This window comes from Rhyacophila brunnea, unplaced genomic scaffold (genome assembly GCF_057557595.1).
Source record: "Rhyacophila brunnea isolate RB1 unplaced genomic scaffold, BYU_Rbru_1.0 scaffold_3, whole genome shotgun sequence".
NCBI lineage: Eukaryota > Metazoa > Arthropoda > Insecta > Trichoptera > Rhyacophilidae > Rhyacophila > Rhyacophila brunnea.
The window spans coordinates 52,278,223-52,304,025 of NW_028232965.1; the positions used below are offsets into that span (position 1 = coordinate 52,278,223).

General features: G+C 33.3%; 1 protein-coding gene across 2 annotated transcripts; it reads left to right on the forward strand.

Annotated features, from left to right (window-relative positions):
- Pten (phosphatase and tensin-like protein) lies at window positions 1-24,433 on the forward strand. Of its 2 annotated transcripts, XM_085952258.1 has the most exons (10): window positions 1-1,207; window positions 5,318-5,490; window positions 5,873-6,014; window positions 6,382-6,480; window positions 6,984-7,249; window positions 8,439-8,652; window positions 8,738-8,835; window positions 9,787-9,958; window positions 14,526-14,714; window positions 21,115-24,433. In XM_085952258.1, the coding sequence occupies exons 1-9, from the start codon at window positions 526-528 to the stop codon at window positions 14,699-14,701; spliced, it is 2,022 nt and encodes a 673-aa protein (XP_085808384.1). In that variant the 5' UTR covers window positions 1-525; the 3' UTR covers window positions 14,702-14,714; window positions 21,115-24,433. The 2 variants fall into 2 exon arrangements, with proteins under 2 accessions (XP_085808384.1, XP_085808385.1); XM_085952259.1 differs by lacking the exon at window positions 14,526-14,714.
- The last annotated feature ends 1,370 nt before the right edge of the window (window positions 24,434-25,803 follow it).

The following is a 25,803-nucleotide window of genomic DNA, read 5'->3' on the forward strand; positions in this document are numbered from 1 at the left end:
CTGCAAGCGCAGGATGGACGCCATTAATGCAAGATAGATCCTTTTCATTGTGCTGGTATTAAGCACTTTACCACTTTTATAATCAATTTGATGTAGTAATGTTTAGATATTTAATAAATGATGGTTTAAAAGTTCGCTATTTTGCCAAATTAATGGGAGTGCCGGTGAGTAGTTCTTCCGGAGGAGTTGACTTTTCCATTGCATGGAAGTCTCCCAGAACGTGTGGTGTGACAGTTTCACTTTTGTGATATTTCGTCAGTATGTTAAATAAAATTAATATTATGTTTTGTATCAAATTTTACTTTCGATAATCTCGTGAAACAAATGAATTCATCTTAATAGTGCGTATATAAGTCGAATATATCGAATGAACTTGTAAATGTGTGTTAAGCAGTTTTTCTTTACAATGGGTTCTCTCGTAATTACCGCAGGACAAAGAATGTACTTTTTCTCCTGCTTTCGTGCCGTTCCCGATGTGATGTGAGCGCGGTGTCGCGATCGACCGCCTTACGCGTTTGCAGTTTTATGGGTGTTTGCCTGAGTTGTCACCGCAGGAAGCGAAGGAGTTCAGAGAAGCACAGAGTCGATCAATCGGGTCAGTCGGTGGCCCCCTTACATGTTTGTGCAGGCGAATGTGACAAAGCTCTATTGGACCAGACCGCATTTGACATACCTAGAAACCTGGAAGACAAGAATTCCGTCGATAGGGCCTCGGTAGGGGCTTCTTGTGACTCTGAGACTTCGAGTCGCTCCTCCAAACATCCACGTCCCCCGCCATCGAGACCCTACCCTTCCCAGCAGACCTTCCTCGATCACCTGCATCGGCTGGAAGAGAAGCAGTTGTGTATTTACAAGTTGGATCCCGGCGTGTTCAACGGGCCTAGGAAACGGACCAAATCTAGTTTTAACAATGACACTTTTGACCCTTTAAACCGAGTGTACAATCATGATTGCTCCGACTCTAAACAGGCGTTGACTATATCTAATGGACAAAATATTATATCCATATCTAGGAGTGCGAACAAAAGTAAAAGAGACAATATTTTTAATAACAAATGTGATGGGTTTTCATCAGATCTCATAAATGCGAAAACCAGCGGCAGGGACAGTGCGACGATGGCCAATGCAATATCAATTCCTTTTAAAGTTATAGTGAGTAGAAATAGAAGACGATATACTCAAGATGGCTTCAACCTTGACCTAACCTGTATCCTTTTTCTGTGTATTTATTTTCTGTTTACATATTGCGTGCTTTATTCCAGTCACAACCTACGCTTCAAGAATTCAGATTAAATTTTAAAATATAGGTTGAAGGCCAGTGCTACCTGTATCACTTGTATCTAAATCAGTTAATTTTTAGACATTAATACTTGCTATTTATTTGTACTTACATCCAATACAATGTATTGAACTATCACTGCTTTAGTAATTTTTAAGTGTCAGTTTTGTAAGTGTCAGTCAAGTCAGCTTAACATTTTAATCTTGCCAATATGCTTACACCTGGAATGAATATAACATATTTATCGCAGAACGGTTAGGTAATAAATTAAGTAAGAAGTTATTGAATATTTTAGGAAAAGTTGTAACGCATTTCAGTTACCCTTCCCTGTATATAAACTGTAAAAATTCCAAAATGTTCCATCTATGCTTTACCTAAATATAATAAAAACAAATTATGCACAGCGCTTATATGGGTAATCTGTGTGTACTTATGTACGTGCGTTAGAAGTTATACTTCTTTGGCGTAACAAAACAAAACTTGTGATAAACTAGGTTCTTTGACTAGCTCTTAATTATCTTGTTAATTTACACTCAAGAAAAATGACCGCTTATTGGAACGCTGTTAGTTTATTTCTATACACTTCAACTTATATTACTAAATTATATAATGGTTTCTCGTTGTTTTTATTTTTAAAGTACCAACTGTCACTCTGACGTTTAATTGTTTGTTTACGTAAGGAATTGCAAATGGCTGACAATAATAAATTCTCTGCCTAGGCAACGGAACAATTCTAAACTATATTATTATCCTATATAATAGTCACGATTGGAGTATCATACTGTGGCGTAATGGTAGTGCGCTCGGCTGACACCCGAACAATCGGTGGTTCGAATCCAATCAAGTGCGTTTTTTTTCGTGTGAAAAAAAAAATTATGTGTTACATGTCACACGCCAAAAATACACTGATCTGATTTCCCAAACGTGCCAAAAGAAGTGTAACCTCAAAAATGCAACGAGATATACACATACAGTTCAAACAATCACAGAAATGATACACCATCACATCAGTATGACAACGATGTAATTATTAATATAAAATTTAATCAAAATCTCTCAAATTACATTATGCGAAACGTTAAGTGAAGGCTGACAATTTACTACCTATTTATAGATTTTGTCTGAGGGAAACCAACCTGGAACTCTTGGTATGAGAAGTCAGTGCCTTACGCATTGCTCTACAACGGCCACCTGACTTCCACTAACTACTTGTAGATTTAGCTGTACAAGTCGGTTATGGGGAAGCCAGCGGAAAATAGTGGATTATTTGTTAGGTTGGGTTAGTTTAGGTTAGGTTTTCATTCATGAATTTTGCCAAAATCGGCTACGGCAATTAGCACGGTTCCTGCCTGGCTTCCCCACAACCGACTTTTACCGATTTAGCTTATTATTAAAAACACTCAACCTAAGTACATATCGTGGGTATTCTGCGAATAAGCATTAAGTCAAAAATACTAGTTTTGAGATAATCGAGTATGAAAGTTTGGACGGTCTTAACTTGTTTTATACATATAAAAGGCAAATTCCTTTCTGCGATATTGCTTTGAGTATGACTTAGTGCAGTTTCGCACGCAGAATTTTGTGAATATATCCTGAGAATGAGAGAAGCAAATGCACTAAGTCCCTTAAGTGCCTTTTCTCTGAATCGATGTATGTCTTTTTGACTTATAACATAAATTATCTTCGCCAGTTTTATAGATATGACTGTGTGTGTTTTTGTATACTATAGAGCGTACTCTTAATAAGATTACCTCATCATTAAGTCAAAACAGCAAAATTTTGACATAGTGCTTTTTCGCAGAATACCCACGATATTCTTGTTGTCAAATAATGTATTTTGTGACACATTGAGATGCTCCTTTCTAGTTCAAATTCACAAAATGCCCTGTAGTTAGAGTGTTAGTATAATTGAGATGTTGAGGATTTTTTTCTATGCTGATAGTTGTAGGCGTAAAATTATAATATTTTTTAAAAAAATTTAGTACAGGAACATTTTTCGGCTTGAATCCTTTAAAATTATGGTATTTTGGCATATTTGGTGTAAAATTATAGAATTTATATTTTTTGCAGAATCAAAATTATAGTACGGTTGACAACACTGCCAGAGACATCCATTAAATTGATATCAAAGTTAAATATGCGATTGTAAATTTTACACAACTGTTTCAGCATTCTGTAAATAACTTCTCAAATTATCCTTTATTAGTATTCCTTGAATGGATATTGATATTTCTTCATGTTTATTAATGTTTTTGGTGTTTGGATTGGTTTGCAAATCAAATCACGACATCAAATTATATTAAGATTATTACGAAAATTATTTTATATATTATGTCCATGGGATCTAATGGTTATTTTCTTTTCGTACAAAGCAGCGGTTACATGCTTGCGTCATGTTTCATGCTTAAGAGCATACTTCAGTGAAACGACAAATAATTTTCAACTATAGGTGCGACAAAATTTCGGATTCGCTGCCAATCACAGATCAAAGTCGAGCTGTGAACACGTCAATTTGTTTTGTGATGGCATCGGGGAATTAATTCTTAAATCGTGTAAAGATGACTAAAAAACGTTACCTATTTACTTGAAAAAGAAAACATGTCAATGAATATATTATTACTAATAGAACAATAAAAATAACATTAAATGGACGATGAATTTTTATGACAAATTATGTTTTGTTCTGCACGCGTCGTTTGCACAATCTTCGCGTCGCGTGGTCACGATCGTTTTAGACCGTACCCCAGCTGAAGTATAGCCTTAAATAGGTATGTGGTGATGTGAATTAATATTGCTCCTAACTAATTTTTTAAATTTTGTCTTGTATTCGTTTAATCTGCAGCACCTCAATTATTTTGATGATATCCGCACATGTGTGATACACTGATCAAAGCTTTAATTTTTACCCATTGAACATTTGGGAAAGGTGACGCCTTCATTTAGTAATGTATGTTTTGTTGAGCTCTGTTTTGTTTGATTTATCGGCCAAAACTATAATACAATGTGTTTATAGGGCGATATTGTAATGTAAAGTTTGCATGGGTTACTGCTAGGGATTGCAATACCGGTATTTCAAAACCGGTATTTCAGTATTTATCAATACCGAAATACTAGTTTTAAAAATCCAAAATACCGGAACTTTCGGTATTAAGAAAGCACACTCGTTTACGTTTTTGAAATTGAATTATAAGTTATGTGCTGCTAAAATGCAAATATATTGAGTGAATCCAACAGAGGTGAAAAAATAATTAAACAAATTTCATCAAATATATTTATGTAAGTAATTGTCGCGATGAATTATCATAATATTATTTCGAAATAGAAAACATCCATGACAAAAATGTGACAAAATTATTCTATAATTATTATTGATGACTGTAGCGTTGAATTTGAGAAGCTTTTCCTTTTTGAGGGCTTTTATTTGTTAAAATTATCAATATATTCAAAATTATTTGTGAAAAATCACTAGTTGTACAATTATCGCACCCAGAGTGTAATACCAAGGCATCTGCAAATTTTTCAATTTCGAGATTAAATGCAAAACAACTGCAAAAGTCGTGAACTTAATAATGTAAAAGTGAAGTAACTGAAAGAACATGCAATATAATGTAGATATAAACCAAATATTATGGTTTTTTTTAGAAACTATTTCTCCTAACAAAACGAAGACTTCAAACCCTAATATATCCAAAATTTGTCTTTTGCAGATGCCTTGGTTTTACACTCACGGTGCGTTATGATCAATGCATATTTTTAAATGTCAACATAATAAATGTAGGTATTTGCTATAAAATAATATTTTTAAAAGATTTTAATAGCTATTACTTCTTACTTACTAAGCACCTACTTCTTTTTTTTTTATTTTAATGTTTAAGAAATACCGGTATCCAATAAGAAATACCGAAAAACCGGTATTGACATTTCTTTCGGTATTGCAATCCCAAGTTAGTGCATATTGTAAAAATTTTTTGATGCGTTTTAGTTGTGTAATAATTATTATTGTTCACTTGCAAGTATTTCCTTAACACATATATGCAGATATAACCGACAGTCTGATTGCGATGGGGTTTCCAGCTGTCAATCTAGAAGGAGTGTATCGGAATCATATCGATGATGTCTTCAAATTTCTTGAAGACAAACACAAGGACCATTATAAAATTTACAACCTCTGCTCGGAAAGATCGTATAACTCTAGTAGATTTCATGAAAGGGTGAGTTTTTATAGTTCCCACAATAATGTGTTACGATTTGAAGATCAAATTTCAATAGACTGTTAAATTACATTTTGTTTGACACTCATCTCGTATATTGCGTCTCCTTTGTTATGAAACATTGGCAGTTGTATAAAATAATATGATAGTGTTAATAATTGCGTATAAATGTGGTTTAAATATTATTCAGTTACATCAGCTACTTGTTGAATGCTGAACCAAATTTATTTGAACTCATTATGCAGATGTGCATGCTGTTGAAGCTAAACGTATCACTTGCATAAAGTAATAAAGAATGGTCTTACGCTACACCAATCCACATGACTACTAGATTAGGCCTCTGATAAACTTTGTGTTGAAAATCAAACTGTTTAATTTCCAGGTATCTGTGTACGCTTTTGATGATCACAATCCCCCCAAAATTGAGCTTATTCAAACTTTTTGTAAAGATGTCCACGAATGGTTAACGACAGATCAAAGAAATGTTGCAGCCGTCCATTGTAAGGCGGGGAAGGGCAGAACGGGTAAATATGATATACTTAGCATCATTTTGTAAAGCTTCAACAATGTAAAATTTACACGCTTTATATCAGACTGCTGCAGTATTTGTGATTTGAGTGATTTGGATCTAACTCAAGTGCACTCTCTCAACACCTTCCAACAATAAGACAAAAAATCATTAAAAAACATACTTCACAAAACAAAACAAAATCATGAAACTGTTAACGGAAACTTGAAACGGTAAGAAGTCATAGCGGAACTGGCAAAGCATCAATCCACCTCAAGTTGGGCTTGGTGTATGGCTGAAGGTCCTCTAGAAAAAAACACCTTCCAGTCATATCATGTAATTATGTAATAAATATGAATTTAAAGGATTGCATTTTCTTTTAGGAACAATGATATGCTGTTATATGTTGCACAGTGGACAATTTACAACGGCTGCGGAAGCTTTAAAATATTATGGGCAGGAAAGAACTCATGATAGTAAAGGTACATAATCATTCTGTATTCCTACTTGACGATTGAAATGTTTGTTCCATGAAGAATGTGATAACATGATGGTTCGACCAAGTGAAGACCGCTACAGATTTCTCAATGCCTTCAGCTTTGCGGACAACAGTGAAGGACACAAAGAAGACGAATTCTATGAAATATTTGTGTGAGCAAAAGAAAAAAGGCGATAAGACTTAAAAATTGAAAATTTCTAAATTCCACACAAACGTTGGAGTTCCCATACAAAATGGTCCAAAAATCAATGTTCCCTTGGCTATACTCAGAAGTACAGATTTATTGATGACAAATGGTGTGCATTGCCCCCTTTAATTGTTTTAAATTCTTTCTCTTGATCTGTAATGCTCCATTAGAGTGCAGAGTGAAGATGAATCATTTTGTGGTAGTATGATTTGGAAGGTGATGTTACTGTTGACGGTATTCATATCTGAATTAAATAATCCGGATGTTGTTTATTTGAAATATTGAATATGTTTGAACAGGCGTAACGATACCTTCGCAGCGTCGATACGTAGAATATTATGCAGCGCTTCTGGAAATGCTGTCGAGGGCCGGTCCCGCCGTCAGCCTTAGTACCGTCAATGACATGAGAAACAACGCAGTCGGGGGGAGCGAGGCGGCTAATCCCAACGTCTACGTCCCTCCCGCTCTACTTATTATGGAATTGAGAATGCAGCCACCGCCAACACTCAACGGGGGCCAGGGCATGTTAGAGTTCTGCGTCTCGGCTAATCATTCTTCACAAAAAGTAAGATCACCTCACTGCTATATTGTTCGAATGATACATCTTAGAGTAGCTTTTTTCGTTTGGTATGGTGTGCAGAGATTTTATGCGATGGCTTTACATCTGTCTACGAAAAGAACTCCAATATGACACTTTATACTGTTGAATAGTATTTCACAAACTTACAACATACTTGTACTTTTGACCATGTCCGATTCTAATAGGATCGATTGGTTTATTATATATTTTATAGGTTAGTTTTTACGATAAATGGATGTTAGCCACTTGCTCAACCTATTAGGTCCATTCTCTGACTCCAAACACAAATTGAAAAACAATGTATTTTTGCCAAACCCAATATTCGAACCTGGGTCCCACGACATTAGCCGCTCGACCATCGTGGGCATTGTACTTTAGAAATATAAATTTTCCCGGCATTCCCCACTTTTGACAAAAATAATTAGGAATGTGTGGGTATCATGTCTTGACTGATGTTGAGTGTGTATTATCAAATGCTCGCTTTGGCTCCGTTTGTATTGCATAACATTTAAAGCTGAAACAAATCAACCAACCGTTTCGGAAACACTGCTGTTGTATGGCATTACAGTAAAACCTTGTTAATACGGATTCCATGGGACCGAAAATCGAAAAAAAAATCGAATTACGAAATATGTAATGTATGGGGGAAAATATTAAAATTTAGAATTTTTTTTTTTTGATATTCATTAATTTTGTTTACGATCATAGATGTGCCTACGAAATTTTCGATTCCGTGTGTGTTAATGGGTCATAAAACGTCAGGATTATTTATATTACCTTCTTGAAATAAGTAATTTATGATGTTTTAAGAAAAATCTGTCACAATTTTCAATAACTGGCTCATGAAATAGTGTACTTTATCACGATTTATTGAATATTTAATATATTTAATAATTATGCCAGGAAATCATTTTGAATTACGAAATTCGAATTAAAGGTATGGTTTTATATATAAATATTGTTCAAGGGCCTTTTTTTTGCGAAAATTTCGAATTAGCGCGAATTTCGAATTATCCGTGTTCTTATTAACGAGGTTTTACTGTAATAATTGCTCACTGTGATAGCGAATAATTATATTAACCTTATGGTACGATAGGTTTCATATTTCAATTAGTAGAGTTGTAATTTGAAACAACATAATGGATTGATTGAGCGGTATTGTGTTGTTTTTCAGGTGTCATTGGGCAGCCACGAGACACGCAAGGGCTCTCCGTTGGTGCTGAGGCCGGTGGATCGATGCACGCCTCTCATAGGCGACATCAAGGTGGAAGTCTTTTACAAGCCCAAGATGACGATCGGCAAGGACAAGGTCTTTCACTTCTGGTTCAACACCTTCTTCGTCACTAATGAGGTCAATGCTGTCCGTGAGGACACCAAGGATAGCAACGGTGAGGAATTTATCTGCTGCAGTACTCCGTATGACCTGACAGATCCATGGTTTTTCAGTAATCATGAATCTTTTTCTATTTTTAGGGGTCAATGTGGAAGTCTACAGACTGACCTTGGATAAGTGGCAGCTGGATGATGCACACAAAGACAAACAGAACAAATTGTACAGTTCAGATTTTAAGGTAATGTTGTTTTTTATTTATATTTTCTATATCATTGCAGGCATTTGCAGAAAACTTTTTAAAAATTGAATTAATGCTATGCGATACGATAGTTCTATAAAAAAACGACTAAAAAAACTAAGGGTTTTGAATTAATGATGCCACCCTCGTAGTCCAGTGTGTAGGCACTAGCTTCATCCGGGGTCCCCGTGTTTGATTCTTTTTGAGGTCACAATATATTTACAGTTGAACTCGGTTATTACGATCATGTATATAGCGAGATCTCGAATGTAACGAGGATACATTCGTTGGCATTTTAGTTAAGGATTTTCTCCATATTCACTTTTATAACGAGCTACTTTTATTTTAATGTGAAATTTTAACAAACTATTAATGTGTCGATCGTTTAAAAACATTTCCACCTTAAGCAATAAAACCTGACCGGACAGGATGCCGCCGGGATCGGCTTACGTTTATGATACTAGTTAAGTGTCTAAGTACCTACCAAATTGGTGTTTTCGCCGACAATATTGAAAATGTATCCACGCATATGGTTGAAATTGCATGTATAAAATCCAAGGTTTGTGAAGTTAGTAGCTACCTACCAGCGTTCATTACAATATACAACTTCTTTTGTAGTTTATGAATGCCATTATTGTTTCAGGGAAAAAGTCCAATTGTGTATTTTTGTTTGAATTGCGACTTTTTGTGTTATGTGACTGCTCATTTAAAAATACCTATTCTCTGATATAGCGAGTAACGCTTATGACGAGCAAATTCATATGTATGTATACTATATATTTTAAATATTAATGTAGAAAGCTCTTTTCTTTATATGTGTAATGCAATAGTGAAACGAGTTAAATAGTTCTTGAACATTAATTAGTAAAATTAAAAAATCCCTCTGGGATTAATCATTTGAAGGTATCGTTTCATATGCCAGTGTTGTCACCGTGATGATGTGTGTTGCAGGTGACCTTGGTGCTGCAGCGCGTTCCGCAGAACTCTGCATGGCGGGCGCAGGAAGCAGCGGGGCGCAAGCTGCACGACTCGGACTCCCCCTCCCCCTCGCCTTCCAGCAGCGCCGGGGAGGAGGAGGAGGAGAGCGCCGACTCGGCCGAGCAGGAGGAGGGATGGGACTCTGGTGAGACGCTCTCTCCCTCTCCTTCGCGACCTCGCTTCCGCCGCCGGACTTCTCTCTTCCCTCCCTCCCTCTCCCTGCAGCCCTTCGGGAGGAGGCTATCCATCCCCGATCGCCTCCCGGGGAAACCTTCCAAACGATGATCCTGCCTCACTCATCTCTCCCCTTTGCCGCGTCCGGTGGGACGCCCTCGGCTCTGTCGGTCGATGGGCACACGCCCGTTTCGGGTCGGCTCCGTCCGTCAGATATTCCGCAACGTCCCGGGTGTGACCGATGACGTTTGACTGAATTTTTTCCATGTGTAATAATTATAAATGTAAATGTAGCAATGTAGTTTTAATGCTGCAACCGGATGTCTACTCGCCCCAGTTGTCTTTCAGACATCAACAGAAAAATGGCAAATTATGCATCCAAATGTTATTTTTATTACTATGTATTCTAAAATATCTTACTAACCATGTAATGTGGATGCCTTCATAGTTTCTGCAAAAAGTAGCAGAATTTTTGAATTCTTAGAACTTTATATTAGGCATGAGGCAAGATGTCCGTTACTCTTATTCTCACTCTCACTATAGAGAGACGTTGAGTAGATATGTAATAGATAACCAATCCATGTATATAAACTGTTCAATGAAATCCCATGGAATTTTAAAGTTATGAGAAGCTGACATTGTTTTCTCCAGCAATGAAGTCTCCCTTTCAACCTTATCAGACAGTTCTGCATGTTGTAATGTCAAAATTTTCTGTGATGCATATTTGGCATTTTTCACCCAGTTGATGTTACTGAAATCTATGCAACATTTCTATTCTATTGTGTTCGTCAATTTGTGAGACGAGACGGGTGATATATCGCGGAGACGACATTGCATGTCATGTGTGCACCGATACCGATTCGTTGAACAATAAGTATCTGTTATTAGAAACCAAAGTACCCTTGTGCATATTGTTAAATCAAGATTAATAAAAAAAAATCACTACATGTGGTAAAGAGGCAAAAATACTGGAACCTTTGTATTATACTGACGGAATAGTGTCAGCAATTATAAAATGTCCATCTTTCAGGCGTATATTACTCAAGATAAAAATACCCAAACTGATCTCGTGGTGTGAAATATAATATTTTTATTTTCTAGTGTTTGCTGTAGTGTATTTTTTTTAAAGAGTAATATTCGAAGGATTTTTCTATTTCCGTGCCGCATATTGAATGAAACCTAAGTTAAGACACTCGGTCCCACTTTTAATAGTGAAACTGATTAGATAACTTTGTTACAGAAACCATAGGGCTGTTGTGTATTGACACACTTTGATTACTACCTGACCTTTGTAATAGTCTGGCTAAATTTTATGATTCTTCCAAACTTCCATTTCCCTCTTATAAAATTTTATTGCAACACTCTTTGATTAGAATAATACAGCCACTAAAATGTGTTTATAAATCTTATAACCAATTATGTACAAACTAACAAAGTTACAAATTTTTATTTTTACCATCGACTGTCAGCTGTCCAATGGTACCAAATCAATTGCTCAGTAACATTGATAGAACATCCGATTCTATTTTGAACTGACAACTGTTTTTTCTTTCTTTTTGTAGTTATTATAATATGAAATAGCAGTACCTAAGTAATGCATAATTATTAATGTAATACACACCCGAGTGATTCTTTTTGTCGGAGGGAGAATTCTTTTGTCGGTTGCACTTTATTAAATGTTCTTTTCGTTTCCATGATATATATTTATACAGTGATGAATGACAGTCGATGGTGGGGCCACTTTTTCATTTCGGTTAAAATTTACTTTATGTTCACTCGACATAGAGATTTTTTTTTGTACATAGTAACTTTATAAATCCATATGAATCATAGAATTTCATATAAGATATTTCTCTTATCTTTAACTATTATTGTTTTTATAATTTGATTTATAAAATGATGTACATATTATATTATAAGATTCTTATACTAAAATGTGTATCTGTGTCAGTTTAAATATTCAATAAGAATATGTGCTACGTAATAGCAAAACGCTAACAGATATACATGAAAATATCTGCTTCCCCTCGACACATTATTTTTATTAAACATTCTTATGTCTTATCATCAATTATATGCAATTATTATAAATGGCTATATATATAAACACTGATTGTACTTCAATTTGAAGTATTGAAAATTTTCTTTTTATACCAGTCTAACTTAAAACAGGCATAATTCAAACGAGGAATGCTTACATGTTTCTTCCATGTCATATTGACCATTATTCCAACAATACAATATAAATTTTTAATATTTAAATATATGTTATTGAAATAGTAAAACTTCTTTTATTTATCATTTTTTATCGAGCGACGCAGGTGTCAAAGTTCTGTAATTATGGTAAAATATTTTTATACCCTTCATACATTCATAAAATATTCAATATCATTTGAAGTGAATAGCATTACATAAATGTAGACTTACATCAGAAAGTATACTATGAGAATATATTAATATATTGTGGAAAATTGAACTGATGAAAGTCTGCAGTGAGAGATTCTCAAACTTTCATTCGCTGTTGGGTAAAGTTCATATATTATATTATATCTACGGACAAAATGACATTCATGAGAAATTTGTGAAAATTCTAAATAGCCCCCCGCCCCTTCTGAATTCGTTGATGCTAACCAACCAACCTATAATACAATATATTAAATTGTTTTCAAATACTAACATTTTCCACTTATAATCCATTCTCAAAAATATACTACGTAATATACGCAATGGTAATAAGTAAATATGTATTTAAATTGGTCGGTCTGATTTATGAATATAAAGACCATTGACTGGTTTAGTAAATGAGCCTTGTCAGAATCAAAGGATGTAAATTATTCTTTTTGACCATACAATGCTAACATATCCCTCAGATTTAAAGCATCAGTAATATACTGTATCGAGGAGTTCGGTGAATAAATGACTAATTTTATATCCTATGTCAAGGATATAAATAACATCACAGTTATGCGTAATATGAGGCGGAGTCAAATTATCTGCATTTATGACAAAAACAATCTATAGGAAATGACAAGAATAATTACATATATAGCCTGCAAATGTTCTGTTTGATGTTTACAGCTGCATTTTGACTGGGATGAGTAAAGCGTTTGATAATACAGAACTTATCATATTAACATTGAAATGAATAATTAATTACGTACAAGGTTTTAAGTGTTCATACAAAATGGCTTCCAATTCGTAGTTTTACAGTCAGTACAGTACAGTCCATTGTACGTATTCATTATAAAATATTTTTTATCAATTTGGATAAAAGGAAATCTTTCATCTTTTCAAGGGATTCAGCATTTATATTATAATGGCAATCCATAATATATCACTCGGCATTCACTACATTTAAAATTATTTGTATATGACAAGCAATGCTTTGTTACATAATTATATATATCACAAAATTCAGCCGCTTTCAGATTTTTCAATATTATTTTCAGAAATTTGAGGGAATAAGATAATATTTATCAAATGACAATGTAATATAGTACTATACTTGCTGATTTCCTTCCCATCTAACCTATCTGCTTATTAACGTTCTTACAATCAAAAAACATTACGTACCTGAGTTAAAAATACATTGCTGAGACAAATCTGCTTCGGCAGCTATTCACATTGATTTGTTGGAAAAGTTGCATTTATTTACAATAATATTATATACCTAAATAGAACTTACGGTAATTTTCAATGAAACATCTTGAATTTTTAGGCGGTTTTTACAAGGCATTGTACAGCGAGTAAGTAGATGTTGACAACACAGTTATGAAATTATTTTTATATGAGGACCACCATTTAAATTAATTTGAAATAAAAATATATAATTTAGTGAAGAGTTGATCCCGTATCCGCCGCTGTGCCATAAAATTTCATCTCACTTATATGGTCGTTGCTGATTTTGAAGAACATATGTAACTACAATTCAGCCCTTTAGATTCAAAGAAACCGCAAACACAAGTAAATTTATATTCCACTTCACATTAATAAAATGGTGTTTTCAGGTGATACATATTAACCTATCTTTTATTTGTTGAATTATCACTGTCTTCACGTACATAATGTGTTATTTTATACACCATACGTGAAAAATTTTGATCTGTTTCTTTGATCCTAAAGGGCCGAATTGACGTTGATATTTTTACACATTCTCATGCTAATTTAATGCTAATTTTTTTGGAAATCGTGATTGATTTTGAATACAGAAATTCTCAAAGAAATTTTACAATTCAATAAGGAATCAAACCTGGATATTCTAGTATAGAATTAAAATAATGATTAATTCTAAATAGGCTTGAATTTTATTACACATTCAAAAAATTTTACAAAATTACAGAAAAAAATATTCATTGAATGACATTATAGAATAATTCTTTACTATGAAATAAGCGATGGAATCGGAGGCAAAATTTGGCACAACGACAGATATGCGTCCGTTTGCGATCAGCGGAAAGAATATCGCAGATCTACAGCACTGTAAATTGGGGTATATGTGTGTATGTGTGCTGAGGCTGTTGTGTTGTGACATGTGACAGCAGTGGAAGGCGCGGCGACCGGCGGGAGAGGGAGAGGGAGGGGGCGAGAGGGAATGCTGCTCGGCGAATACCGCCTGCTGTCGGAGCCCGACCTGCAGTTGGGCGCGGACGTCGATGCCGACGGGGAACAGGAGAACGCGCCCCTCGCCGACTCTGACAGGACGCTCCGAGCTTGACTGATCCATCACAGTAAAGTGTCGTCCGCCCTTTTTGCCCGTTTGTGTGTGATTCTCCTCTCGCTTTTGCGGTTCACCTTCGTCTGGCCGGCTGCACTCCGCGACTCATCCGCCTCATGTTTATTATTACCTCGACACCTCGAAAGTTAAAATTTTACATATGCCATTATCTGTGGTCGATGAACATCTCAAGCCTAATCTGGACCTACATACATCTGACCGCAAAACAACTGTATAGTAACTGTTCATAAATATTTGTATGAAAGCATTTAAAATGTTTTTTTATATTCCGCTCTTGATGGAAAATATTTGCAAATGCACTGATAAACTAGCAAGTCTGGACATGTTTGTGGGATAACGTTGAACAATGTTTAACACTTTCACTGAAAATGGTAACGCATGGTCCCATGAAATGTTGTTTTGCTTGAAGCGTGCAATTTTTATGATGTGGACTGTCCCAAACTACATTTAATTTGATAACAATTTTTGCAGGTGTGGACACACTGTGTTGAGTTTCCAACAAATGTTTTAACAATTGTATAAATTGTTTGTAATAGATGTGTCTAAGTTTTTAGTAGGATTTATTGTTCATCGGCCATCAACGATAACATGCCGATTGCACTGTAATTTGCATACCTTTTTCTTCCATCGTCAGAACTACCGCTTAACGGTGGCAAGATATGACCGGTTTACAGCGGTGAAAGCGACCCGGCTAGGGTGGACCGTGCGCTGTTAAAATTAAAAGACTTCTTTGTCTGAAGCCAAATGATAATGTTTTATGTTAACAATATGAATACAGGTTTGGGGTGTTCCTTTTATTTATATTATTTCACACGCTATCTCCGCTTTTTCTTGACTTCAAGATTAGTTTTAATTTTTGATTATATTTTTTTTATTTGTGACTGAAAGGAAAGAAGCTATTAACGTCTGATGGAGAGACGTTCAAAACGATTGATTGAAATGTACAAACAGACACACCAGAAATATTTTTCGCAAATCTCTATATACAGTGGAACTCCGATCTTCCGTTCTCGTAAAAATCGTTTTCCCGCACGGATCGTTCATATTCGAAAGACCCGCCAAATACCCATAAGAACAATATTAAATAATCTCGCATTAACCGTACCCCGATTTATCGTTTAAATAGTATGGTCCCGTCACAAATATTATCCCGATTGACTTTTGAATATTTTTCATTTCGCTTTCGTAGAATTGTTTATGATGCAGACTTTTCAGTCGCGTCGCTTTGTTTGCACAGGTCGGTCGGCGCTCTGGCTTGCCTCGCATCTGAAATAATTGAAATTATAACTGAAAATAATTCAAGACGCCGAAAAAAATCCAGGAGAAAAATGAGTTTTTTTAAATTTTATTTTTATATCCCGCATTTATCGTTTTTTTAGGGTCCTTTGAAAACCGTAGAATCGGGGTTTCACTGTAGATATCTTAAATGAAGAATGTCACATACTGCATGTGATAATCATGACAATTATAGGTACTAATGGAAAATATCTTTGTTTCAGTGTTTGAATATTAAAAAATTAATACTGTCCACTGAGGTTACTTCATGGCAATCAAATTGAAATTCTAATTGATAAAAGTTTCCTACTACATGTATATTCAATAGAAATCCGCTATTTAATAAGGTGTATTAATAGTGTACATTGAAAAAATTTCCAAAGCTTACAGCAATAATTGTGTGCCTGTAAATAATATCATTGACCTTTTTTGCTTGGTTAATGTAATACATAATCAATAACAGACTCGAGCCAGGTTTATACATTATAGAGATTTCAATCACGGATGGAATCAATGACAGGAATTTTAAAAAGTATAAATTACATAGCACGACAAAAAAATAACATATAAGAAATCTCGCATTTTGTAGCGTTCTCTTGATTAATGATTTAATTTGTGTTGTTTTGTAACAATGCATATTATTTTCGATTCAGTAATTCCATGTAAGTTATTATTATGAATGGTATTTTCCTAAGATTTCAGAGCTTTTTGTTTATAAACCAACTGATTTTTTTTTCTTTCTGTCTTTTTATGTCACAAATCATATAAAAAGTAATCTCAAAATCCTTTGATTCCAACACTTTCAATACTGGTATTCAGGATGAAAAAATCAAATAGAATTCAATTATCCCAGGACCCTGAATCACATTCCATACGTGCATGGAGTGAAAATGATGAAAACATCGATCACTATAACCGATTCCTATGAAATAGTACAAAACTCTTGTCAATTGGAATTATCTTACATTTGACTTTTGATTGGATTGGACATAATTCTCCCTACATACAACTGATTCAAGATTTCAATAATCTGATGTCAAAAATGAAAATTGGTAGAAATTTTCAATGTGTTAACTTTTTTTATCTATATACTTTTAAGTGACATTTTTATTATTACAACATAATATTGTGTTTTGTCTGCATTGCAGATACGATTATTAACAATATTTTACCTGTATAATCAACAGCTATTCATTTGTAATATTTTATAGTCAGGATACTAAACAATTATGAGATGTAATCTTGTATTCGATTTACTATGGAACACATTCCGGTTAATGGGATGCATTCCATACATAGAATATTATACTCTGTTAGGTTATTTCTGAGCAATTATATTATTATTTCAATACTAATAGTTAATGTTAAAAGTGTAAAAATCTCTATTTTCTCAAGACAGCTAGCTACCTACTTACATATTTTTTACAATTCTTATCTCATCGTATTGCCAGGTGTTCAGTCAACTAACTATAATGTACACTTTTGTCTATGGTTGTGGTGTGAATATGTTATATAATTTATTATTGAGTTGCCATTTCCTTCGCTGGCAATATTTATCAATGATTCCCAAAATGCTAGTATTCCATGTCGACTGTCGCTGGAGTTTAAATTTGTAAAATGAAGAGAAAAATGTGTAACGTAACTCTTTCTAATGTTATCGACTGCAGTTTGGGAAATCTTATGATATATTAATAGCGAAACATCATCCGCTTTTTGTTTTTTTTTCTTTTATTAATGCTTGTAACCATTGCCTTTTGTCATTCCACATGTTTTGATTTTTTTTTTCATTCACCGAGCACTCTTTTCTTTTGATTTTGTATTTATTTTTAGGACAAATCTTCATATTATAATTATTCACAACTTGAAATTTTTTTTTTATATCATATATTCTGAGATCTGGTCAGTGAACAAATTTACTTTTATAACTCGCTGATTGATTTAAAATTTTTATGAAGTAGTTTATTGAATATTATTTTCACAGCTCACAAACTTTGGGAAGGGTCTAATTTTATTAATTCTTTCATTATTAATTTCAATGTGTAACCAACTCGAAATTATCTATTTGTAAAATTATCCATAAAAATAATTGTTAAAATATCATAATAATAATATATGTAGATATTAACATCACTGACAGTCATTTCGATAATTTGTGTTATTTTTTATCTAAAATATAATTTAGAGTTGCCTTACTTTTTGAATATAATTTTTTTCATAAATGATTTAATCCACCGTTAGATATGAGCTCGAGTACAATATAGAATAAATGTGTGGCGCTCTGTGACTCATATCTATCGGTGACTTCGCGTTCATCATCATTTTCTGCTTTCTTGGGCTGACAAAGCAGTCATCGATCCATAAAATATCTTCCATTTCATTTTCAAATTAATCATTGTATTTTTTCTAAAATAGATTTTAAATGTAGGATTTGAATACGAATATAGCCACCGAAAATGGACTCAATGTTACATTGTCTGCCCACCAAAGATTCACATTTTTAGAAACAGCAATATCATCAGCACTAAATTGAATCAATGACAATACATCACATTATTGAAGAATGTATGATTGAATTATTTTTAAAATTTTGTATGACGTGTATACATACAGTATTAGTGTGTTGTTACAATTGGCTAAACGAGGTCTTGCAAATGTTTGCTAATAACATACATTCACAATTTTCACTTATGATACATTGGCCAACTCATTTTGTTTTGTAGTATTATAATTTTCGAGAATCTTCATCATTTATTAATACATTGAATTATCCATTTCTCAAAAAAGATCATTACAGAATCAAATCAATCATTTTTATGGTTCTAATATAATCTAAAAATACAGTGAGTTATCAATCCCTAGAGCTAATTATCATTAGCGACAAAAACAGTTATTATAGAAAGCCATTTACTATTAACAGAATGTAATACATATCCAACTAAAATACTTACGAATGACAATTTAAGGCAGAAACATACATTAGGCACAGTACCTATCTACATACTATTAAGTATGTAATATTTTTTATGACTTGACAGTTTGTGCAATTCTAAAAACAGACTACTGTTAGTAAAACGAAACCAAAACCTGTTTCATTTTACTATGTTTAATTTCCAATATTTCAATACATCAGAAATATTCAAAATTTAATTGAAGTTACGGATAGAAATTAATTATCTAATATATTTGAACACATTGAATTCAATGCATAACAATCATTGAATAAATGTTTGCAGTGCCTAAGACCAAGGTTACACCACGTGAATGTATAAGGTTTTTGTTTTCCATTTAAATAACGTCTCGGTAAAGAAGAACATTGTCGGTTCAAAAGAACTCAAAAGGTAAAAGAACACTCTGACATGTTCCGTTCAAAAATGTAAATTTAAAAAAATTGTATGAACATATTCTGTGGAAATTTTCATCTAAAAAAATGCTTAAAAACTTAATGACTTAATAGACACCGATTAATTGCAGTGATACAAATAAATGCCTATATTTCACATAATATTTTGGCCATACTATTCTAATTTGATAATATAATATGATAAGAGTTTTTGGCATTAAAACCAATTCCTGTTTACGATTGTACCACAAATATAAAATTGTAGAGGTATATGAAAATGGACACGTCACATATTAAAATGCGATATTGAAGAAAACTTATAATCACAATTACAATTCTCCACAATGAACTTAGTTGTTAGAGTATTTGTCTCTGAAGTTGTAAGTGCCGGTTTAATCTTGCGTCTTGCAAAAATTACATGTTGTTTTTGCAATGTGCGTTTGATCCAAAGCACGTAGTGATAGGTGTGGCAAATGGCTAACATTTATGTATTGACCACTTTTCTCTACAAATAACATTTAATAATATGAATGGAATGTCCATTAAAATTTTGAATAATTCTAGATTATATAGCTAAGTAAATGCATTATTTAAGTCGGTGTTTCTTTTTGTCCATGCCTGAATAATGAATGCAACAGCAATAAAGAAATAAAATAACTTTTCTGTGAACTGGCAAATATAACGTAATGTTGTCAGTCATTGTGTTAGAAACTGTAAAATAATAGTCGCTCATGATAATTTGGCTCCCTTGTGAGGGTTTTTGGTATTTGGGCTATCACTGTGATCTTCCTTTTTCTATCCTTGTTTCAGATTCGTTGCAGAGGTCATTCTCGAGAGACAATGTAGTTATGAGATAAACTGTTGCAGATGTCAGAAGTATTTTGGCCAGACACAAACGATTAAACATTGTGTGATTGAACATGAGCGGACAGATTGGTTAAAACATCTCACAATGACTCAACGATTGCCAAACATACATGGACAAAGACGAAAAGATTGGGTCGGAACAGGGGATACCTTTCACCCCATTGAATTACATCATATTGTTACCCTGTCAATATTAATTTCGATAATGGGTTATATTTAAAAATGTCATGGTTTCCATCTATTTCAACATAATTCAATATCCAATTTGGCATCTTTTGGTTGTAACAATCACAGTAACCTTTTTATGCAATGTTTGATGTGAGCTAAACTGAATACTTTGCGATACACTTGGAGCGGTGTTCGCATTCATGCACCAAAATTCATTCCGAATTAGATTGACATATAGCTGGAATATACATACTGCCTCATAGTGACCAAGAGAATTTAGCGCAGTATAACATAATAGATATTATGTATATCAACATTTGTCAATACAAAGTAACATTTTACAAGCACATTTTAAACGGTTTTATATTTTGTATTTGTAGTGTTCTTGAGCTGTATTTTGATAAAGACACCAATTTATTAAATGACAGTGTCGTAAAATCATTGTTTAACTACATTATTGGCTGATTTATGGATGTTACAAACAGTAAAGCTACGTTTATGTATAAGATGTTACATAAATCAAAAGATGGATGGCATGTTCCGATATAGCTATGGCAGATAGACTACAGTACAGTTTACTATGTCATGTCTTGAGAATTGCCTCTGCAATGAACCCAAAATGTTGGAGAAGAACACACGGTGACAGCCCAAATACAATAACAACTGACTTTAAATGTTCATTGAAGCTTTTTCGTCATTTGTTTGATGGATTACAGCTAATTTGTGGTGGCTTGTTTTGCAGGAGAATCTACATACCTGTGATATGTGCGAGGCCCGTCCCGGCCGTGTTGTGCCATCCGGCAATCGAGGAGTCGTATGGGGTGCGGTACCGTGGGCCGCGCCCGCCGCTCGTTTCGGTCGCGGATCGTTTCGTTTGCCTGTCATCTTTGCTGCCCCGCAGACGAGAGCCGTGCAGTTCGAGTGTTCCGATTTGTAAATTTTCCTCTATAGAACTTAGTTTGTTTTATTACCGGAGCAAGATTCTGAAGTTTATGTGTTAATGACTGCTATAACAATTTGTATTTTCTCAAAGTTTAATTTAAGGAATCTTAATGGTATCAAGTGTACTATATAATTAGGTTAAATAGATTATTATCGAACGCTAGTGAGCTTATTGTTTTGTCGCTTTTTTAATATTTCGATCACACCCTTGATCTCAGAGATTATGTAATATTTTATTGGATTTTCACATATTGAATCATATCGATCAGTTTGAATGTGTTGTGTGTGCATATTTGATTCACAATAAATATCGTATGACAGGATTACATTTTTAAGTTTCAATATTATTTTGAAAATTCTCCCCGTTGGGACCTTCATCGACAGGCGTATTGAAAGATGAAATGTTTATTATGTTGGCTCATTGTTTGAATCTGTACCTGTCGGATTGCTCGTCGTCCGTCCCGTCTCTGAATTATTGAAAACACTTAAAATGTTTTCGTCTTTAGACACGGAAAAGAATGGAGGCCAAATAATCACTTTTTTGATGCACCCCCTTACCTGAAATAATGTTAATTATTTCAATAATTTACCATTACAAATCATTTCCTAACATGATGCTTCTTTCATTAAATATGAAATTATTTTTAATAATCATGCATTAATAGTGTGTGAATGTCTATGGGAAATATATGTGTTAATATTTAATTTTTCCTTGTTCAGTAATTGTTGTGATTGTAATGTGGTTTAATTATTTGCTGTTTATTTTCGTACTAGCAGGAAGGTGGATTATATTTTCCTGGATTATAATGATCCTGATTTGTATTCTTTAACTTCATAAATTAAGCTTATTTTTATACTTATTTTCTTAATATGTAATAATATTATATCTGAGAGGTATTACGGCGAGCCGTATGGAAATGAAAATATTGATTATGATTACTATATGTTTTTTCTATTAAAATCCCATCACCTCAAAGTATAAATTATCTAATAAATTCTGTTTGTCAGTGCTATGTGTAATGTAATTATTGACAAATGGTAATTTTTTTAAATCTTTAATATAACACTAATGTCTACACATTTGATAAATATTTGTGTGCATATGTGTGTGTTCAAAGTATATAAATATTATACGGATGTAAATACATATTATACAAACTATTGTTTAATCTTTTTTACAGTTGATCTAAGGCACTGATTTTACTAATGTGGATTACATATTATTTATTTTTTAAGTTATTTCTGATAATTACCACACACACACATGTGCGCAATATTTTAAATTATTAAACGATTAAAGATTAAACCTAAAGCAAATTTAATATTTCAATAATGATCAACTGCTTCAACTTAAGAAATTTTACTTAAGGCGATGTGATCTGTTTCCATTTTGTTTACCATATTCAATCAATCGATCTTGGCAATTCTAAATTTACTTTTAAAATAACATTCAATCGCAGTGTCTGCGACCAATTAGTTTTAGCCATTAAATGCATTGTTTTTTTCATAAGTTAATCCTGCCTGTAGAATCTATATAACAGACAACTCACTGCGTCTCGTATTTGCACATGAAAAGAGCGAGTGAGTATTTTCTTAATTAAGTTGTAAAATAATAATTTTTAATTAATTGGACTATAAATAAAATGTGTATCAGAAATATACCTGAAAATTCCATCGATAAATTGTAATCAACGCTTCAAATATGACAAAAAATACTAATTAAAAAAATTGATAATACGGCCGCACTCCAGTAAATGTCACTCATTTGAGTTTTTATAAAGACCTTCAGTATTTCCGTAAGTAAAATTTCTCACAACACGTATATATCCTAAAACGATAATAGTTATCGAGTGCTGTTTGACCTAGGGAGTACAAATCAATGGGAACGAGTTATTTGATCTCAACAATTTTAGTTATTTTCTTGCCAATGCTATATGATTTTGTAAAATTACTGAAAATAATATGCCATTCTTTTTTTCCCAATATTTATCAAGTTTCCAGAACAGTGTCATCAATTTCCACTTTTATGTTGTACTTAATACATTTATGAAAAGTTGTCTCCTCTTTCTTACTTTGCTATTTAAGTAAATTTTTTGTTTTTTTTTTGTTATCCAATGACATATAAGATGTTGAAATAGGTAAAATGCTAACCTGCATTTTAAGTGAATGTTCAACAATTAGGTTATCGTCACATATTATATAAATATATATATATATAATTTATCAATAAATTATATGCAAATCTTTTTTATCAATACAGAATTGGTATATTGAATCGGTTCATGTGTATAATATATTGTAAGGTGAACCGCCGCGTGAAGTCTAAAGTCTAGTTACTCAGTGCTGTAGACTGTGCTATGACTGGCTGTGATGTAGTCAGCGATGTCGCCAGCGTAAAATATGATGTCTCGAAATAACGGATTGAAAAAATCACTATGGACGTGTAGTGTTATGAACAAAAGTGCTATTTGTGAATTAATTTCTATCTACAGATTTCTTTATAAGTATGCATTGAAAGTGTCACACGATTACAGGCGTGACTTCCATCCTCAAATCGACAAATCATTCTTTCCATCGGAAGTCGCAGTCGGCTTATGATTTATGTTCCGTCTCATACGTCGGTGTGAGATTGTTTTCTATGATTTCTCATAGCAACGATGTGATCGATAATGTAACAATTATGTACCTAAAATATTTCACAGTAACAATTTTATTTTTGTTAAATGAGACCATGGATTTGGTTAGATCGGTTCAGAATATTTAAATACTAATTGGTGTTAGATTAATATTAAATAATTGTGACGGATTGTGTATTTTAAAGATTCGGACGGTTCACACCTCTACTTGCCGATCGCCTGTTTAACTTAGTTTTACTGTAGAGATTGATTGAGAATGTCTCCACACATCTTGAAGCAAACACTTTTTTTACACATATTTTTGTACACATTGTTAGTGGACATGCTGAAACAATCGTCACTTTCTTAAATTAATGATACACAAATAGCGAAAGGAAACATAAGCATGTTTGTGATATAAAAAAATACCTAATGCATTATTATCATAAAATACAAATAATACTAAACAGTGGTGAAATAAATACTGCATTAGGATTTATATAGTAAAAAGATATTTTATTTCTCCTGAACGATTCCATCCCATTAGTTCCTCTCCATTTTATTTACATTACATTACTCGATTTTAACATTATAAAGAGTCCATCGTTAGCGAGCTACACGTTCGAGACAGACTGCTTGACTTTCCTGTGTCGCAGTATCCAGTATTTTGGCCACAAAGATTTATAACCTTTAAAAAATTATGTGTGTATTCGGTTTGGCGAAATGACAGACAAGGAAGAGGTCACTACATAAATGATTAATAAGGAAAATCGACATTGGCGGGGTTGGGAGCTGAGCCATGTGTAAAACTGGTTCACGGTCATAATATTGTCATCGGGTCATATACAGTAGAATCTCAATTATTTGGAGTTAACAATGATCAACAGATTTCATTGTGAAATTTTCAAATGGATACAAAAATATTTCAGGAATTTTGTCGATTATCCGGACTACACTCTTCTCAAATTAGTCTGGATAATCGATATTTTACTGTACATACAATGGATCTACCATGAATCCAAAATGATTATCCTGTTGATATAAACTGTTCGCTGATGCTGAATGACCTCTCAATGACAATAATAATAATTAATACACATTTTATTTGATTTTTGTGTTGTCATCGTGTTCTTTCCTAGACGTTTTGGGCTCATTGGAGAGGCCTAGGCGAAGGGTACTAGGTGTATGAATGCAAACACTGTTCGCTATGAATTATGAGGGCTAGGGAAGGAGTTAAAAAGGTTATTTTGGACAGATTGAAAAAGATTACGTACCTAATTTAACATAATATTATCAATGACTTTCTTATTGTTAAGTTACTTACGTTAATATCTGGACTTCATGAACCTATAAACTGGGATTAATAATTTTTATAATTATTGTTAAATAATAATGTTTGAGACCAGTTGAAAATGTCCATCTGAGGCAGACGAACCCAGTACAACTATTTAATATAAATAAGTGGATTCAGTCGAAAAAATTGTTTTATTGAAATTATTAATACAATTATTATTTCCACCATGAATTGACAGTTAAACACGATTAAAGAAATATAAACTGGAAATCATCAAATGGAGTTTGAGAAGTTTACGTAGATTGTGTTATATAATCATTTATTTTAAAGAAAAATGTGGTTACTTATATCTTCGATATTCATGTTTCCACTATTTCACTGATGAAATCCAGACCAAGATGCCCCAGTACATAAACAGATGAACATTGTATACAAATCTTCGAAAGTTATGTCTGATAGAAATGTTTTCATATTTTTTTCTGGCGTGTGCAATCCCATGATTCCTTTCATTATCAATAATATTATCATGCAATTAACCCATTGGAGACAAGGTAAATTTTGCAAGATCATTTAAAAAGGA